The 21,639-nt window shown below is 37.6% G+C and overlaps 1 protein-coding gene and 1 long non-coding RNA gene across 2 annotated transcripts in view; both read left to right on the forward strand.

The window, feature by feature from the left end:
- LOC138332983 (uncharacterized) overlaps positions 1-21,639 on the forward strand; it is a 323,160-nt gene that overhangs the window by 102,750 nt on the left and 198,771 nt on the right. The window lies entirely within an intron of this gene.
- On the forward strand, positions 5,207-14,969 carry LOC138332974 (keratinocyte-associated protein 2-like). The gene is made up of 5 exons (XM_069281057.1): positions 5,207-5,354; positions 8,710-8,864; positions 10,017-10,080; positions 10,893-10,959; positions 14,774-14,969. The coding sequence occupies exons 1-5, from the start codon at positions 5,351-5,353 to the stop codon at positions 14,922-14,924; spliced, it is 441 nt and encodes a 146-aa protein (XP_069137158.1). The 5' UTR covers positions 5,207-5,350; the 3' UTR covers positions 14,925-14,969.

The following is a 21,639-nucleotide window of genomic DNA, read 5'->3' on the forward strand; positions in this document are numbered from 1 at the left end:
TAAATCTAAATTATATAACAACGAATGATCATGTTCCCCTGGCCGAGACACACCAAAGTCTATATATAAAAGTGGTAGTTTCTGCTCCTGCTTAGCACTCAGCATATCAGGGAGTAGGACGACTGGTTCGCCCGTTGTCAGTATAATGTGACCGGGTAGGGTTTGTTGCTTGGTGTCTTCGGCGGCATGCTTCAGTGATATAGCACTATAAAAGGGCAACAGTTCCACTATACAAGAAGACACAACATGAATATACCACAGTCTCCCAAAACACGCACCACGCACAACATACACGCAACACACCGCATACATGGGAGGCCTTCCTTACATGACCATAGCTACGTAATTAAAATTAGGACTGTTAATTAGATAGGGAGTTTTTATCAAAAATTAATTTCTTGCAGCTTCCTAGATGCATAACTTAATTTGTAATTAAAATTAGATCTCCACTGTCACTCTCCGTAGATAGTCCACTTCTACTTATATCGTCTACGTAATTAAAATTAGATCTCCACTGTCACTCTCCGTAGATAGTCCACTTCTACTTATATCGTCTACGTAATTAAAATTAGATCTCCACTGTCACTCCGTAGATAGTCCACTTCTACTTATATCGCTACGTAATTAAAATTAGATCTCCACTGTCACTCCCGTAGATAGTCCACTTCTACTTATATCGTCTACGTAATTAAAGTTAGATCTCCACTGTCACTCCCCGTAGATAGTCCACTTCTACTTATATCGTCTACGTAATTAAAATTAGATCTCCACTGTCACTCCCCGTAGATAGTCCACTTCTACTTATATCGTCTACGTAATTAAAATTAGATCTCCACTGTCATGTCCCGCTAGTAAAAAATATCTCCACTGTCACTCTATTCTACTTATATCGTCTACGTAATTAAAATTAGATCTCCACTGTCACTCCCCGTAGATAGTCCACTTCTACTTATATCGTCTACGTAATTAAAATTAGATCTCCACTGTCACTCCCCGTAGATAGTCCACTTCTACTTATATCGTCTACGTAATTAAAATTAGATCTCCACTGTCACTCCCCGTAGATAGTCCACTTCTACTTATATCGTCTACGTAATTAAAATTAGATCTCCACTGTCACTCTCTGTTCTACTTATATCGTCTACGTAATTAAAATTAGATCTCCACTGTCACTCCCCGTCTAGTCCACTTCTACTTATATCGTCTACGTAATTAAAATTAGATCTCCACTGTCACTCCCCGTAGATAGTCCACTTCTACTTATATCGTCTACGTAATTAAAATTAGATCTCCACTGTCACTCTCTGTTCTACTTATATCGTCTACGTAATTAAAATTAGATCTCCACTGTCACTCCCCGTAGATAGTCCACTTCTACTTATATCGTCTACGTAATTAAAATTAGATCTCCACTGTCACTCCCGTAGATAGTCCACTTCTACTTATATCGTCTACGTAATTAAAATTAGATCTCCACTGTCACTCCCCGTAGATAGTCCACTTCTACTTATATCGTCTACGTAATTAAAATTAGATCTCCACTGTCACTCCCCGTAGATAGTCCACTTCTACTTATATCGTCTACGTAATTAAAATTAGATCTCCACTGTCACTCCCCGTAGATAGTCTACTTCTACTTATATCGTCTACGTAATTAAAATTAGATCTCCACTGTCACTCCCCGTAGATAGTCCACTTCTACTTATATCGTCTACGTAATTAAAATTAGATCTCCACTGTCACTCCCCGTAGATAGTCCACTTCTACTTATATCGTCTACGTAATTAAAATTAGATCTCCACTGTCACTCCCCGTAGATAGTCCACTTCTACTTATATCGTCTACGTAATTAAAATTAGATCTCCACTGTCACTCCCCGTAGATAGTCCACTTCTACTTATATCGTCTACGTAATTAAAATTAGATCTCCACTGTCACTCCCCGTAGATAGTCCACTTCTACTTATATCGTCTACGTAATTAAAATTAGATCTCCACTGTCACTCCCCGTAGATAGTCCACTTCTACTTATATCGTCTACGTAATTAAAATTAGATCTCCACTGTCACTCCCCGTAGATAGTCCACTTCTACTTATATCGTCTACGTAATTAAAATTAGATCTCCACTGTCACTCCCCCGTAGATAGTCCACTTCTACTTATATCGTCTACGTAATTAAAATTAGATCTCCACTGTCACTCCCCGTAGATAGTCCACTTCTACTTATATCGTCTACGTAATTAAAATTAGATCTCCACTGTCACTCCCCGTAGATAGTCCACTTCTACTTATATCGTCTACGTAATTAAAATTAGATCTCCACTGTCACTCCCCGTAGATAGTCCACTTCTACTTATATCGTCTACGTAATTAAAATTAGATCTCCACTGTCACTCCCCGTAGATAGTCCACTTCTACTTATATCGTCTACGTAATTAAAATTAGATCTCCACTGTCACTCTCCGTAGATAGTCTACTTATATCGTCTACGCTGAGTGACCTGGAATATCCATATATAATGTAATTATATATTTTGTATTTTGATGATTTTTAAGCGTTCTTAACACGGGAATATTTCGATTTAAAGTCATCTGCATTTAGAAATGATAATTGTGAGTGTCGTCTTACCATTATGCAACCCAGCTCGATCTGAACATACCGGATTCACTAGGCACACCATCGGCACATTATTGTGTAACTCAAAATAATAATGAATTGATTGTCTTGCTAAGACATGTAAACAAATTATTTTTAAAGAAGCATTTTTAAAAATAGTATAATCCCTTGATGGACATTTTAGTCAAGTTCGTGTGTATTGAATTTCATTATTAAAGGTTTGAACATTACGTGTTGAACGTTTTAGGAAACGCGCCGCGCAGCGGAAAATTTTCTAAAATAAAGTACAAAAATGTGCAGTATGCCCCCCCCCCCCACTTCCTACGCCCCTGTGTACCAGTGACAATATGCAGGTAATAACTGTCTAATAAACGTTAGTATAAAACTTTTATCACAATAACCTTTCCGAAGTCTACTAATGTAAAATTTTGTATTTCATTCCGAAATTGTACTTTTTAATTCAACTATTAATAAGGTTAAAATTAATTTTATATATATTTACATAAAATAAAACAACAGTGTTTTTACACTGTGACAGTTCATATAATACAGCCAAGGATCTTGAATACAGCTAACTACCTTTGTCACCTTGTCTTGAAACCATGATCACATGTAGCTACCCGATAATTGCGACACGTTTATATGAAGCGTTATGAAACTAGGGTAAAACTGGAATGGTACATTGCGCTATTGAGACGATATTTAAAACAATTTAAGGATAGGTGACCCAACTACATGATTGGTAGAGAGTTTTAATTGTCATCCCTTATGTTGGTATAGTGCCCTCTGAGGTAAAGTCGTGTGAGATCATTATAAGATATTAGCAAGCGATCACTTTCCAATACTAAGCATTCGAGGTCGTCAACCAGAGTCTCTTCATTAGTAAAACTTAAATCTTATGTATAGATGGAAACGGACCTTTTTTATATCTGGTGGGTTGTTCTTCATTTGGGCATTCACGATACTCCAGTGATTACTCTCATTATCCAATAGCAAAACTGAAGGCAACAGAGTTGACACAGGTACATATAATTTGATCATTCGATGTACATCAAAGTAATTGTATAACGGTACACTGTGGTTGATTGATGTTGCTTTGAAATCGGGCGTCGCTCTTTCTATAATCTTCAAAAGAATATCTGTAGGCCTGTTATTGGTCAGTTGTTGTTTTTACCTCCTGGTCTGCATCCAGTTTTACTATGATATAGTCCAGGGGTGGATATAACATCAGTGATAGAAACCCCTGGAATATCGAGGATGACATGTTGGTAAATGAAGCAGTCTCGAACAATCCCCAAGAAAAGTATGTCAAAATGGTTTTCAGATGTGGACTGTTTCTATTTCTGGAATGTTCATGTCATTCACCTTAGTGATTAAGTTGAGAATTACAAATAAAAGTAAACCTAATTAGAAGTTCTTATCTGTAATGGCGATCGTTCCAATGTTCGATTATTATTACTCACAATAATGCCAAAGGTTTTGCTAATTACTTCAGTCTCTGTTGGATGTGTCTGCAATTCTCCACAGGTATACAATGTATAATTAGCCAGTTCATTGTTAATTCAGTGGTTACGTGACCACCAGTTGTCTCCAGACAGACATCAGACGGAAAATCTATAATATAACTTGGGAAATCAATATTTATATTAATTTTTCATGAATTATTCCTATGTACCATTTTGTTATGTAATTACTGCGTGACAACAGTTAATTTGTGTTAGATTTTGAAAGTTGTGTCAACGCGCCAAATTTCAACGTCGGGGTTTAAAACGTCGATTCAATGTTAAATTTTAGTGTTGTTGAAATGGTTACCTTTCATTAGTTATGTAACAAAGTTTGAACACGTCAGTGTTTCACGATTCAAGTTTCAAGAAATTTTAAGATTTAAAGTCACATATATATCAGAACAAAGAACAGCATTTACACCGCAGTGCTATTCTTGCAAATATGTATATGTACATATGTAATTTATAAATAAATAAATTATAGACACCATCATCTGACTCTAATGTTATGGTGTATATTGAAAGCTAGTCCGCTAAACATTCCTATAATGTATTATTAAGTTAGGGGTTTTGGCTAATATAGTAGGAAAACCTAATGATACAGGCAGGTTTAGGGATTAATATTGAATGCATAGTCACGGGGAATAACGATAGATTATAATAAGTTAATATTGAACACTTGTGTATCACACTGGTGTTACTTGTACATGTAACTTAGTAGTGTACATGTATATACCATAGAAATGTCAAAGGGGACAACTCATGGATCTGGTAATTAGTTACAGATCATATAATTATGGACCCACCAGAGTATTCTAAGACCATTTTAGGCGTCTTATGGGTCTAGATAAAAATCAGTAAAAATTATACTCAACATAGTATTATATCAGTAAAAGTTATCTCTACGCTTACATAGTACTCTAAGAAACACACAACGTATGCATGTACGTATATTTTTCTAGTACTCTAAATACGTATATAACACATAGTATGTACATTGAGTATGATTTTTACCGATAGACTACTCAAAAAGTCAATGATAGGGGATTTATAGTACATATTCTCTGACAGTACAAATGTTATATATTAGGCTAATGCAAGGGCCGAGACTAATATGGGATCGGAACTGGAGTCCGGATTGTCAAACCGGAGTTTAGTTATAACATTGAGTTTCCGGTTTCCACGCAGGCAAGAAAATCTGAAAACCGGTCCCGAAACAAACATCGAAAATGCGTAAGATTATCGTTATTGTTGTTACTCATTATCGTTCATTTATAGTGAATGTGTATTGTTTGCTTAACATTTGTTGCATTGGACACTAGACATACAGGGAGGGAGGGGTTAAAAGACCCCTATCGGTCATCGCATGCACGGAGCCCCATCACTGCCTCTCTACAACAGGTTGGGGACACTCTAGTATATGCAGGATAGTACTGAATTTGAGTAACAGTCCTGTATTTGAATAAAAAATTGTTACGCAAATGCAGAATTCTGTGAAATGAAAATGGATAAAGTTGTTTTAAAACTTTGTACCACAAAGGGCGTCATAGTTTTCAGGTAGCCATATAGCTGATTGAAGAATTATGTTTTTGTGTATGAACTATTGAATTCTATTATCTCACTTTGTAATAAGGCCATTCCAATTTGATTTCTTGTTCTTCGGATTTTGGAATTTTAAAATAGGACCGAGCGAGCGAAATTTTTTTAATTCTAAAAATATTTTGAAAGTAGAAAAAATTGGAGCGAGCGAATAATTTTCACATTTTCTTTTAGAGTTTTATGTTTATTCGTGAAATAGCTCTTAATTACCGAGTTTTTATGTAAAAAAATTAGTTTTGTTGTTTCCTTCAGTGTTTGCAACATTCATAACAGTATCAAAGATGTGAAAAAACCAGGAAGTCTACAGTAGTATTTGTGCAGCTATTGAAAATATGCTACACAAAATGCATTCAATACTATTGTATTGACAGAGTATCAGCGATTAGCATTAATTGAAAATCTTTTAAACCAATAATATAACCTCATCCGACATGCACATTCTTTTTTAGTTGTCACATAATAGATAATATTGTATGGAACCGACTATTTTTGTTTAGCATGTTACTTATTTAGTTGCTCATACTTAAAATTAGATAATGTTTATAATGTAACTACCAAAAATATAAACACAAAAATTATTCATTTTAATAATATTCCTTCATTAAAAAGTATATTTGTATAAAATATATGGACAGTATGGCTCAAAAGTTTCACTACATGTATATCAGCATTCATAAAAAAAATATTCTAAATTCATTTTTTATGATTTTCTCATGAAACAATTTTGGTAAATCAAACGCAAACTTTCATAACCAATCAACACAAAAATGAAGGCAAATGTGCGTGATAATGTTGTAGAAGTCAAAATGAAACATAAGTAACACTACGTTTGGATCCCAGTAAAGTTTGTAATTTACTACCGATATTTGACCGAATAGCAGACGAATCGTCACCTAGCTGTTACTAAGTCATGCAGTCAAAACATGTTGGCAAATACAAGCTATGTGGGCCACGTGTCAAAATACACACTTACCGGGTCTTAAAATATAAGGTAACTGAGGTGTTAATTAATTAGCGATTGCCATCAAATAATTAACATGCCTCATTACCTCATTAAAGAAATTTATAGAAAATAAACCACTTGAATGATAGAAAAAAAAAATCTGGGTGATAAATAACTGACTCACGTACAAATATGTAGAGAAATTATTCCTTTAAAGAATATAACGAAAATTGATGAAAAGCCATCAAGTTCTATATGGGGAGCTGTCATTTTTATTTCCAAATTATCTATGTCTCTGTTACATGCAATGCATTTGATTAAGAGAAAAAAACATCGAGGAAGAAAAATGTCTGCTGTTAAGAAGTTGACCCATGTCCATCTTTAGCTAATTATGATAGCATTTTCATCACTTACATTATGTTCTATACCTAAGCCATTAAATAAGCACCCAATCAACCGCTACATGACAACGTGATTTTACTACAAACAGCTTACGAGGCCTACAACAACGACGCTGGCACGTGCCAGTAAGTAAACAACAGTTACACCTATACTTATAGAGACTATGTAGTTTCTTAAACTGTATAATATATAGGTCTGTAATTCCCTGAAATGATCAAAAATAATGTTGTTGAACTGGATAAGAGTAATATGTATCAATGAAATATGTAAATGGAACACTGAAAACAAAATAAATGACCCGATTTTTTTCGGGATTAAAACACCCGGGCAAAAATTCTTGGGTACAAAAATGTCTCCGGTATGGAAATGTTTCGGTACGAAAATTCCAGACACCGTTCGAATATAAGGAGGAATTCCAATAGGGAATATTACAATGATCTAGGCCTAGCAATAGGATAAGTTAGTGTTGGGAATCGTTTGCAATTTTATGATCGATCATCCATTTTGTGTAACCAATCGATGATCGATCAAACACAATGCCTTCTTAATTTATTCCTCTGATTTTCTTAGTTTTTCTATCTAGTTGAATGGTACAAAATTGGTGCTATAAAAGATGTTTTATTATATTTGTTTTAATGATTTTTACAAAAAATAAGATTTTAATGTGCTTGCAAAAGTCTTTCATTTGGTTGACTTTGCGAACTACATCTGTTGCAATTACTATATGCTCTCTTCCATCTAGAGATGTGAAATCTCGAGTTGCCTTCCTTTTAACATCATTGCTATTAGGCTTTCAAATGATGGCTTTGACCCCTCCCGGGGGCAGGAGGGGCGTGGCCCCAATAGAAGAAGTTGAGGATTTTGTTTTGAAAAATCTAGCAGTCATACACTGTATAAAGTATAAACACATCATAAAATTTTGGCCAAATTTTATGAAACAACCTTTTGGGAATGAGAAAAGATTTTGTATAGTGACTTTGCCCAACAACGTTGTTTTTCTGTTTCTATTTCCCCAAATATTTGTTTTCCTCCCTCTTGTTATAATTTATTGAAATAATTTTCAAATGACCGTTTAGGCCCATGGGCCTCTTGTTACTACTTTTGGAAATATGTAAGCACATTCGTACAAGGAAATAAATAAGCACATTCGTACAATGCTTGCCTTAAACTAAGATAAAGATGATACCGCAACACAAGATTTTCGATATAAACTACTTGTAGTAAAAGTGATGCATTCCTGTGAATGTGACATAACTTTTAAGCAGGACTGAATGACGTTTCCTTCCAATTCTGGGTCAAGTTAGAAAAAGTTCTGTCAGATGTTGAACAAATTCATGTGATCATATTGACGGATAAAGCACAAGTTTATCCAGCTGTAGTTATCCATCAGTATGCACGGCACTTGCAGGATAATAGTCTATATACATTTTGTATCTAGCTTTTGCATATGTGGATAAGTGTTAATTCATGTTGGAAAGACAAAAACGTTGCAGAGGACAGTGATGTATGCTAAGTGACAAGTAGATCAAGTTTTATCAGACCGAAGCCAGGTCTTGACATATTAGATTCATATAAGAATTTAAGAAAGATAAGTCCTATTATTGAACTTTTAATTTCTAACAACATTATTTCTTTGTTTTACAGCTGTATCCAGCTCCGTCTCATCAGTGTTATCACTCACCTTGGGCCTCGGCCTGTTCGCTGGCATGCAGATGTTTAAACAACAGCTAGCAGCCACAGAGTACATGACAGTGATTGGAGGATTCATCGGCAGCTGGTTCTTTGTTTTCCTGTTAACTGTATCCTTATCATTTCATCAGTATCATAACTCCTAAACTAAGTAGGTCCGTAAATGATACTGCAAAAATAGGAAAATAAAAACAAAATGTGGTACCATAGCAAAACAAATATGTCATCACAGGAGACATTAAATTTTAAAACATTCATAGGCCATTTGATCCCTAAAACCTTTAAACAATATTTTTTACCTTGTATGTGGTAGATGAATTACAATACATATGAACGGAATAAAAAGATGTAGAATTGTCTTACAGTTAAACTTTCAAAAATGAATTCATTAATTTTATAATCACTCACTGGACTATAAACAGCTACATTTTGCTGTATGTACAATGTACATACAGTAGTACAGTATATGTACTGAGTTGAACTTTTTCACATAGATAATAACTTTACTGCATTGTTTGTTGAATTGGTTATCGAGAAATGATTGCAGCAGCAAAAAAAAATATATCTGAACCAAGTTGAGTAACATTTTGTAAATTTAATTTAAATCTTGTTCTGTAATAATATAAATCAAATATTATGCATCACCAAATGTATTAATCTTTTTTTGTACAGAGTGGCAGTACTATGACTAAGTGAGTAAGTCTCATAATTCTGCATTAGTACCATCTTGTGTTTACCACATGCATCATTAGTCAGTGCTCCAGATAATTTTTTGAGGGATGGGTAATTGTACTTGCCCTTTTGAAAGAGAGGAATGCAACTCGGACTTCTGTGCAAACCCAAAACCTAAGAGATATTTCATTAAAGTTATGTGGGTATAGTGTAAAGTAATCGATGATAAGCTAGCAATAATGCAAATATCTATCTGAATCAAGAATACAGTTGATGCAGACTCTTAAAAATAGCTGGAATTCATCTGATTTAACTAAATTTCTATTGATTCTATTTCTGGATGTAAGTTATAACAAGTATTGTACAGGTAATTTGTACACATTCATATAATTTTTACGGGTAATTGGCTGTTGACATAACACTGGAAATTTATAAGCTGTTAAATAAGTTATGAAAAGTTATTGAGATTGTTTCCATCAATCAAAATTTATTGAGAAAAACTCAAACTTTTTAATTATAAATTCACATCTTAGTTTTTGTAATGAACAAACTCCGACACATTATTTTATATTCCTTAATGTCAATCCCAGGGTGTGAGTAATTTAGAATCATCAATGTTTGGCCAAGGATTCCAAGCAAAATTATTTCCTGAAGGTGAGTTCAAAAGCAATATACTTTAAGAAATAAATCTTTAATTTCCTGGTACATTGTAGTTATAGTTACTAATTAATTACTAGGTTGTGTCTCGCCGACTGAATTCAGTGTTAATTCTGTCAGTGTGTTACTAAAACCAAAACACATTGTATACCAATCGATTTAAATATCATAGAAACTTAATTTAACAAAGTATAACAATTTATTGACTTGTGCCCTATCCGGGCCTCAAACTCACGATCGATCTACAGCACCCAATCTCTTAGCCTAACATACCTGCGCCTTCTACCATTGCGCCACATCCACATCCCCATCCTCAAAAAGGGATGTTTCTATGACGAAGTAATAGTCGGTTCGATATGCTGACATGATCATTGTGGAAATTGTCAAATTAAATCTTTGGATCAACAACACAGTGAGTATGACACATTGTGTTTAGTAAATATTAAATATCATAGAAATACAATTTAACAAAGCATGACAATTTATTGACTCGCACTGCCCTATCCCGGCCTCCAACTCACAATCTGTGGCACCTAATCGCCTAGCCAAACATACCTGCGCCTTCTACCACTGTGGCACATCCACATCCTCAAAAATGATGTTTCTATGACGAAGTGATAGTCGGTTTGATATATGCTGACATGGTCACTGTGGAAATTGTCAAATTAAATCTTTGGATCAACAACACATGGTGAATGATACATTGTGTTTAGTAAATATTAAATATCAAAGAAACACAATTTAACAAAGCATTTTAGCAACAATGTAAAAAACAGTCATGATAAATTCATTTCTTTATTTCTTTGTAGTTGTATTCTGTTTGGTGGTGGCCATGTTTGCCTCTGGTCTGGTCCACAGAGTCTGTGTAACAACATGGTGAGTACAGAATGGTTATATCACTCCTGGTATTGTGTAAAAACATGGTGAGTACAGAATGGTTATATCATCACTCCTGGTATTGTGTAACAACATGGTGAGTACAGAATGGTTATATCACTCCTGGTATTGTGTAACAACATGGTGAGTACAGAATGGTTATATCACTCCTGGTATTGTGTAACAACATGGTGAGTACAGAATGGTTTATATCACTCCTGGTATTGTGTAACAACATGGTGAGTACAGAATGGTTATATCACTCCTGGTATTGTGTAACAACATGGTGAGTACAGAATGGTTATAGCACTCCTGGTATTGTGTAACAACATGGTGAGTACAGAATGGTTATATCACTCCTGGTATTGTGTAACAACATGCATGGTGAGTACAGAATGGTTATATCACTCCTGGTATTGTGTAACAACATGGTGAGTACAGAATGGTTATATCACTCCTGGTATTGTGTAACAACATGGTGAGTACAGAATGGTTATATCACTCCTGGTATTGTGTAACAACATGCATGGTGAGTACAGAATGGTTATATCACTCCTGGTATTGTGTAACAACATGTGGTGAGTACAGAATGGTTAATCACTCCTGGTATTGTGTAACAACATGGTGAGTACAGAATGGTTATACATTGTGTAACAACATGGTGAGTACAGAATGGTTATATCACTCCTGGTATTGTGTAACAACATGTAACATATCATTGGTGGTGGTGAGTACAGAATGGTTATATCACTCCTGGTATTGTGTAACAACATGCATGGTGAGTACAGAATGGTTATATCACTCCTGGTATTGTGTAACAACATGGTGAGTACAGAATGGTTATATCACTCCTGGTATTGTGTAACAACATGGTGAGTACAGAATGGTTATATCACTCCTGGTATTGTGTAACAACATGGTGAGTACAGAATGGTTATATCACTCCTGGTATTGTGTAACAACATGGTGAGTACAGAATGGTTATAGCACTCCTGGTATTGTGTAACAACATGGTGAGTACAGAATGGTTATATCACTCCTGGTATTGTGTAACAAACATGCATGGTGAGTACAGAATGGTTATATCACTCCTGGTATTGTGTAACAACATGGTGAGTACAGAATGGTTATATCACTCCTGGTATTGTGTAACAACATGGTGAGTACAGAATGGTTATATCACTCTTGGTATTGTGTAACAACATGGTGAGTACAGAATGGTTATATCACTCCTGGTATTGTGTAACAACATGGTGAGTACAGAATGGTTATATCACTCCTGGTATTCATTCTTTGAAAAAGGGTCCTAAATGATGAGAAACTAAGATTCCAACAATAATATAATACAGTGCGCCTTAACGGTCACCTGATATTTGATACAAATTAGTTTATGTAATTTACTAGCAAACTGATATCTTTTGTTCACGAAATAGGAACATACATCCTACAGGTCTTCAATACAAAGGTAATTATTGAGCTTGGTGCTCATAGCTACTTCACGATTACCGTGTTTCAATAAGGTTCAATAATTATTATTGCAAATATACTCCATAAAATAAGTCGAGTCCAAGCACTGCTGATATTCAAACTTTTCAATGTTAGTCCTATATGCAAAGTTTCATTAAGCTCGGACCATATTTACTTAAAGATTGCTCCACCGCGACAGAGCATAAATGATATTAATCATTTGAACATATAATTGATGTTTAAATCGTGGATATATGCCTTAATTATACACAAAAAATAATATGAAATAATTGATTTCGACCTTTGGTGCATGCGCAATCAGTACTTCATTCAATATATGTATTATAGTGTCACAGAATTTTTTCGGGATGCAATTAATTATTTTGATATTTTTAACTTGAAAGTAAAAATTAGAAGCTCAAACTTTGAAATTGGTGGTAATGGTGTTAAAGTAAGAAACTTTTGTAAATAAGAGAAAATTACTAAATCGTCTTGCTCCTTGTTTTTTATAGTTAAAATAATACCATTGTCTCAATGCAGTGGAGCATCTTTAAGTTATCATGTTCACAAGATTCAAGATAATTATAATTGCAAAGGGCAATAAATGCCATAAGTTACCGATTGAATCAAGGTGTTTTTTCATACTCTTTCGAGAGCTTTCCATTGTTAGTCTACCTACATGGTTTCACATTTATGGCGCGAGGTGGCATATTTTACTCAAGTTATCATTGTTCATAAAGGATTCAATAATGATAATTGCAAAGGAATAATAACTTTCTTAATTTACGACCTATCAGGTTGCTTTTCAAACTTGTACTAGATCTTTTCAATTTTAGTCTAAATACAAAAAATCATGAAGCTGAGTGCATATTTATTCAAGTTATTGTTTTCAACAATTGGTGCAAAGGGCAATAATGAATTATCGTTATCTGATTTTTGCAAAGGGCAATAACTCTGTCATGTGTTCAATCATTATTATGCAAAAGGCAATAACTCTAGTAAGAATTACAATCGAATCAGGTCGATTTTGGGAACTTACGTCCTCAAGATCTATTGATGTTATTCGTACATACTAAGTTTTCATTGAGCTTGGTGCTCATTATTTACCCCAAGTTATCGTGTTCTACAATGTCCAATAACTAAATTATAATGATGTAAAGAGCAATACACCAGCGTTTTTCTGGTATTTAGCCAAACTTTGTTTGAGAGCACAGGATACTAAAACAGATATGTGGATATCTTTGTTAGTAAAACAATGTTACTTTGCTGTAAAACTATTACTTTGCTATAAACTAAAACGATAAATTGTAACTTTGTAAGGAGTCTAGGACCAGTAACTTTCAGTCAGGACCAGTAACTTATTAGGGTCAGGACCAGCTGGAAAATATACATTAAAGATGCTCACACGCTTAAAAGACTCAATGATAGTTTTTTCACTATCAAAAAACAGCAGCAGACGATTTAGTATTTTTCTTCAATTACAAAAGTTACTTACTTTTACACCATTACTATCGTTGGAAAGTTTGAGCTTTCTAATTTTACTTAAGGGAGAACAATGGCAATAACTCCGTAAATTACTGTCGAATCAGACCAAATTTTCAAAGTCATCTGAAATCTTTCCATTGTTAGTCTACACACAAAGTTTCAATAAGCTCGGTTAATATTTACTTAAGTTATTGCGTACACAGGGTCCAATAACTACATGTATTATCATTGCAAAGGGCAATAACTCCATAATTTATAATCAAATCAATCCAATTTTCCGAACTCGTTTGAGATCTTTCCAATGTTAGTCTACATACAAAGATTCATTAGCAGAGAGTATATTTACTCAAGTTATCATCTCCACAAGGTCCAATAATATTTTTCATTGCAAAGGGCAATCACTCTGTAATTTATTGTTGAATCATGCCGATCTTTGATCTCTGAGATCTTTCCAATATTCTACAGATAAAATTTCATTTAGCTCAGTGAATATTTACTAAAGTTATCCCACTCACAAGGAAATTTTAATGGACGTCACATGACGTACGACTACGGACAAAAGACTATCGCAATAGGTCACCATGATGAAATCAAGACGAAATCCGAAACTTCTTTTTTTTTTGCAAATTTATTATTTTTTTTTTAGCAAATTAATTATGTTGAACTTTGCAGGTTTTAAAATAAAATTTATATAGAAATTTAAATTTTCATTCCTCGTCTCTTTGAAAATTAGTTCTCAATTGTTTTCATTATTTTACTAGTAATAACACCCACAAAAACTTATAGACAACAAACATTTTATGTATGTCATACAGTATATATAATGATAATAAATATCTGACTTGTTATCTCTTTGTTTCAGTTTCATTTTCTCCATTGTGGCACTATACTACCTCAACAAAATAGCCCAGTCACGATTTGCTCCAGTCGTACAAGCGCCAGTAGTGAAAGCCCACCAGCAAAGAAGAAGAAATAGATGTACATTTAATCTCATATTTCATCATATTCAGTAATGCTTTATATTAGGGATAATTAATAAATATATATTTAAAAATTTATACATGTCTATAGTTATTTCTGATACTATCTGTGTGTTAAATACATCACATCCAGTTCTCCTGATTTGACTGCCTAGGTAGTTGTCGACCATCTTGTATTTGGATTGGTCCCAAAATAGCAGATGCATAACTAGCTACATATCATCCTCGACTCTCTAGGGGTAACTATCACTGTTGTGTCATATCCACTCCTGGACTATCCAGGAAAAAAACCTTACCTTTCCTGGTGACTTCTTTTAATAATTACAGAGAGAGCGGCACCGAACTTCCAAGCAACACAAGTAAAGTCAACCACAGTACATGCAACATTATATTATTTCATTGATGTACATGAAAGGATCAAATTTCGTGTGTCTTCTGATGGCTCCAGTTTTACTAGATGGTCCAGGGTGAATAACGTTGGTGATAGTAACCCCTGGAGTATCATGGATGGGCACTTATTAGAACCTTTGAAAAATCCTCTTTGTACATTTTTAGAAATGGGTCAAGATATTTAAGGATTACTTACAGATAAACCACGGATGAAATGTGATTTGAATAAAACTATTAAAACTCAGGCTATTTAATCATGAAACAATTAGTCTGACATCACTGTTTGCATCAGAATTATTTAATTATCTCTAGATGATTTGAAATTTTTCATGAAAACATTTTATGTTCTTTATAGGATAGCGTTTTATGACCTTAATAGGGAAAATATTTGATGATCTTGGAAAAACGCCATGATCTTGGCGAGCTGTTTCATGATATTAAAACCAGATTCTATGAATGCTATGCAAATTCCTGGATTGGGCAGGAAAATGATGTTAAAGATTGCATGAATCTCTAGACTTTGAAACAGCCCATCGCGACAACTAGGATATTTAGAATGAAAACATATAAAGGGACATAATCACCCTTGTCTCGCATTACAACAAGAGGCCCAAGGGCCGTAACACTCATCTGACTACTTCGCAATAGTGGTATAGGAAATTAACTTGAGAAGTTCAAAATATGTTTTCAAGATGGCGACTGTAGTGGTCATTTTGGATTACAGATCGACCCAAAAAATAAACACACCTGGTCAGAACCATGTAAGGATCATTCCATGCAAGATTCAGCTAAATTACATGGGTAGAACTTAAGAATTTCAAAATGTGTTTTCAAGTTTGGTGGCAATGACAAACAACAACAACTTATCTATTTGGAGCATGTCAGTATCATTTGAGGCAGGTTCCAAAGAGGCCCAGAGGGCCTGTATCGCTCACCTGGTTTGTAATGCCAAGTAATGTTCTGAATATAAGTTCATTGTTTCTTTTCTGAAGAAATTTGGATATTTACCTCTAATTCCCCTATTGGGCCCACTCTTTCTCCTCCAGGGGGGTCAAAGCCAAAATTTATACAAATTCTGTTAACCCCAAGGATGTTTCTGGCCAAATTTGGTTACTCAATCCATGCAGAACTCTAAGACAAGTAGAATTTTTTAGGATTTACCTCTATTTCCCCTATTGGGCCCCGCCCTTCCTGCCCCCGGGGGGTCAATGCCAAAATTTATACAAGTTCTGTTCCCCTTCCCCCAAGGATGTTTCTGGCCAAATTTGGTTACAATCCATGCAGAACTCTAGGACAAGTAGCAATTTATAGGATTTACCTCTATTTCCCCAATTGGGCCCCATCCCTCCTGCCCCCAGGGGGTCAGAGCCAAAATTTATACAAGTTCTGTTCCCCTTCCCCCAAGGATGTTTCTGGCCAAATTTGGTTACAATCCATGCAGAACTCTAGGACAAGTAGCGATTTATAGGATTTACCTCTATTACCCCTATTGGGCCCCGCCCCTCCTGCCCCAAGGGGGTCAGAGCCAAAATTTATACAAGTTCTGTTCCCCTTCCCCCAAGGATGTTTCTGGCCAAATTTGGTTACAATCCATGCATAACTCTAGGACAAGTAGCAATTTATAGGATTTACCTCTATTTCCCCAATTGGGCCCCATCCCTCCTGCCCACGGGGGATCAGAGCCAAAATTTATACAAGTTCTGTTCCCCTTCCCCCAAGGATGTTTGTGGCCAAATTTGGTTACAATCCATGCAGAACTCTAGGACAAGTAGCAATTTATACGATTTACCTCTATTACCCCTATTGGGCCCCGCCCCTCCTGCCCCCAGGGGGTCAGAGCCAAAATTTATACAAGTTCTGTTCCCCTTCCCCCAAGGATGTTTCTGGCCAAATTTGGTTACAATCCATGCAGAACTCTAGGACAAGTAGCGATTTATAGGATTTACCTCTATTACCCCTATTGGGCCCCGCCCCTCCTGCCCCAAGGGGGTCAGAGCCAAAATTTATACAAGTTCTGTTCCCCTTCCCCCAAGGATGTTTCTGGCCAAATTTGGTTACAATCCATGCAGAACTCTAGGACAAGTAGCAATTTATAGGATTTACCTCTATTTCCCCAATTGGGCCCCATCCCTCCTGCCCACGGGGGATCAGAGCCAAAATTTATACAAGTTCTGTTCCCCTTCCCCCAAGGATGTTTGTGGCCAAATTTGGTTACAATCCATGCAGAACTCTAGGACAAGTAGCAATTTATACGATTTACCTCTATTACCCCTATTGGGCCCCGCCCCTCCTGCCCCCAGGGGGTCAGAGCCAAAATTTATACAAGTTCTGTTCCCCTTCCCCCAAGGATGTTTCTGGCCAAATTTGGTTACAATCCATGCAGAACTCTAGGACAAGTAGCGATTTATAGGATTTACCTCTATTTCCCCTATTGGGCCCCGCCCCTCCTGCCCCTGGGGGGTCAGAGCCAAAATTTATACAAGTTCTGTTCCCCTTCCCCCAAGGATGTTTCTGGCCAAATTTGGTTACAATCCATGCAGAACTCTAGGACAAGTAGCGATTTATAGGATTTACCTCTATAACCCCTATTGGGCCCCGCCCCTCCTGCCCCCGGGGGGTCAGAGCCAAAATTTATACAAGTTCTGTTCCCCTTCCCCCAAGGATGTTTCTGGCCAAATTTGGTTACAATCCATGCAGAACTCTAGGACAAGTAGCGATTTATAGGATTTACCTCTATTACCCCTATTGGGCCCCGCCCCTCCTGCCCCCTTGGGGTCAGAGCCAAAATTTATACAAGTTCTGTTCCCCTTCCCCCAAGGATGTTTCTGGCCAAATTTGGTTACAATCCATGCAGAACTCTAGGACAAGTAGCGATTTATAGGATTTACCTCTATTTCCCCTATTGGGCCCCGCCCCTCCTGCCCCCGGGGGGTCAGAGCCAAAATTTATACAAGTTCTGTTCCCCTTCCCCCAAGGATGTTTCTGGCCAAATTTGGTTACAATCCATGCAGAACTCTAGGACAAGTAGCGATTTATAGGATTTACCTCTATTACCCCTATTGGGCCCCGCCCCTCCTGCCCCCAGGGGGTCAGAGCCAAAATTTATACAAGTTCTGTTCCCCTTCCCCCAAGGATGTTTCTGGCCAAATTTGGTTACAATCCATGCAGAACTCTAGGACAAGTAGCGATTTATAGGATTTACCTCTATTACCCCTATTGGGCCCCGCCCCTCCTGCCCCAAGGGGGTCAGAGCCAAAATTTATACAAGTTCTGTTCCCCTTCCCCCAAGGATGTTTCTGGCCAAATTTGGTTACAATCCATGCAGAACTCTAGGACAAGTAGCAATTTATAGGATTTACCTCTATTACCCCTATTGGGCCCCGCCCCTCCTGCCCCCTGGGGGTCAGAGCCAAAATTTATACAAGTTCTGTTCCCCTTCCCCCAAGGATGTTTCTGGCCAAATTTGGTTACAATCCATGCAGAACTCTAGGACAAGTAGCAATTTATAGGATTTACCTCTATTACCCCTATTGGGCCCCGCCCCTCCTGCCCCCAGGGGGTCAGAGCCAAAATTTATACAAGTTCTGTTCCCCTTCCCCCCAAGGATGTTTCTGGCCCCAAATTTGGTTTACAATCCATGCAGAACACTAGGACAAGTAGCGATTTATAGGATTTACCTCTATTACCCCTATTGGGCCCCGCCCCTCCTGCCCCCTAGGGGGTCAGAGCCAAAATTTATCACAAGTTCTGTTCCCCTTCCCCCCAAGGATGTTTCTGGTGAAGAAATTTGGTTACAATCCATGCAGAACTCTAGGACAAGTAGCAATTACGTATAACGATTTACACTCTCTATACCCCTATTGGGCCCCTGCCCCCTCCTGCCCCAGGGGAGTAGCCAAAATGTATACAAGTTCTGTTCCTCTTCCCCCAAGGATGGTTTCTGGCCAAATTTGGTTACATGTGAAGAGTCCATGCAGAACTTATAGGACAAGTTGCTAAATTATAGATAGGAGTTTACCTCTTTTTTTTACCCACAAAGTTGGGGCCCCATCGACCTTCTGCGCCCACGTGAGGGATCAGAGCCAATAATTTTACACCTTTTCATGGAATCCTCTTCTACACGCGAGCGATTGTAGTTCTGTGTTAGCTCACAAGATATTGGTATCTAGACCGATCGCATCAGACGCAGGATACTGTCTAAGGTCGACAATGATAGGCACTAAGAATTGTTATATCAGGACGCTTACACCTTAGTGTTTGCGCAGAAGTAGTACACACCGTATGTTGTGGGCCCCGCCCCTCCGTGCCCCCGAAGGGAGTAAGAGTCTCACGAATGACATATGCTAGATTTCCTCTGTTTCCCCGCACTATTTCTCCCCTCACGGATGTTTCTGATGGCCAAAAGTGGTTTTCTAACGAGTCCCAGCCGGAACACTACTAGGATCAAGTTGTGTAGCAGAGTCTTAATAATATGATTTTACCGTGTACTATATTCACCGTATTGGGCCCCGCCCTCCTCCTGCATCCCTGGGTGGACTAGAGAGCAAAATTTTAGCAACAGAGGAGAAAGTTCGTATCCTCCTTCCCCCAAGGATCAGTTCTCTACGCCAAACTCTTTGAGGCGTTACATAATTCCATGCAGAATAGAACTTAGGACCAAAGATGTGATGTTACAAAGGATTTTACTAACTGCTACTAAACCCTATTGGGACCCCTTGACCGCTCCTGCCTAGAAACATCAACGCCCGAAGGTGAGTCAGAGCAAAATTTTTGTAAACAAGTTGTCTGTTTCATCCCTCCCCCAAGGAGGCTACTTTCTGGCCTCAAAAGTTTGGTTTACGAGTTCATGCCTATACATCAGGTCAGGACACAGCTACAAGTGATGTTATGTAGGAGACTTTAGACCTCTGTTGAATACCCCCCTCCCCCTCTATTGAATGGGCCACTGCTACCGCCACGCTCTATTGCACCCTGTTGGACGGTCGCAGCAGAGACGCGCACAAAATATATATACAAGTTCTTGTCTCCCCTTACCCCCAAGGCTGTTTCTTAGTGCCGCAACATTGGCCTTAACGTAGATTCCATGCAGAACACTAAGCGGCACCAGATCTAGTCGATTTGTACAGACGAGTATTTACGCTCGTATATTCCCACGTGATTAGCGGCCGCTAGCCCCATCCTGACCCCTGAAGGCTGCAGAGACCAAACATTTATAACAAAAGTTCGTCGTTTCCCCTTCACCCAACGATGTATTTCATAGCCAAATTTGGTTACAGAAGCGCCAGCAGAATAATCTTAGGCAATAGTAGCGCTGATTTATCTATGTGTAAGTATTTTACTCTTCTATATCCCGTAGTGTGCCCTGCGCCGCTCACGAACGTGCTGCCTACTGTTTGGCGTCATGAGCCGCTAGAGAAGTTTATGTACAATGTTCAGGATTTCCCACCTTCCCCCAAGGTTCGTATTCTGCGCTCTCAAATGATTGGTTACATTCAAGTGACTATGAGAACTCTAGGACAAGGATAGCGGAGATTTATAGTGGATTTTACCTTCTATTGTTTAGCCCTCATCTATTGGGCTCCCCGCCCTCCTTGTGCCCCCAAGGGGGTCAGAGGCCCAAAATTTATTACAAGTTCGTGTTTCCGCCATGTGGATAATCCTGCAAGAGATGTTTCTAGGGACAAATTGTGGTTACGAATTCCATGCACGAAAAATCTAGGACTCAAGTAGCAAGTTGTTATAGATTACCTTTATTTACCCCTATTGGGCCCCGCCCAGTCCTGCATCCTAGGTGAGAAGGTCCAGCAGCCAAAATTTATACAAGTTCTATGTTTCCCTTCCCCCAAGGATGTGTTCTGCGCCAAATTGTGGTTACAATACCATGACAGAACTCTAGGACATAGTAGCGGATTTATAACGAATTTAACCTTCTATTACCCCTATTGGGCCCCGCCCCTCCGTGCCCACAAGGGGGTCACAGAGCCAAAATTAGATACAAGTTCTGTTCCCCTTACCCCCAAGGATGTTTCTGGCCAAATTTGGTTACAATCCATGCAGCACGAACTCTAGGACAAGTAGCAATTTAGAGAGATAGAAGTATTTACCATTCTATTACCCCTATTGGGCCCCGTCCCCTCCTGCTCCCCAGGGGCTTCAGAGCCAAAAAATTTATACAAAGTTCTGTTCCCCTTCCCCCCAGGATGTTGTTTCAGGGCCAAATTTGGTTACAATCGTTATCAGGAGAACTCTAGGACAAGTAGCAGATTTATATGATTTACCTCTATTACCCCTATTGGGCCCCGCCCCTCCATGCCCCCAGGGGGGTCAGGGAGAGCCAAAATGTATACAAAGTTCTGAT

The sequence above is a fragment of the Argopecten irradians genome, chromosome 10 (assembly GCF_041381155.1).
Source record: "Argopecten irradians isolate NY chromosome 10, Ai_NY, whole genome shotgun sequence".
Lineage (NCBI taxonomy): Eukaryota > Metazoa > Mollusca > Bivalvia > Pectinida > Pectinidae > Argopecten > Argopecten irradians.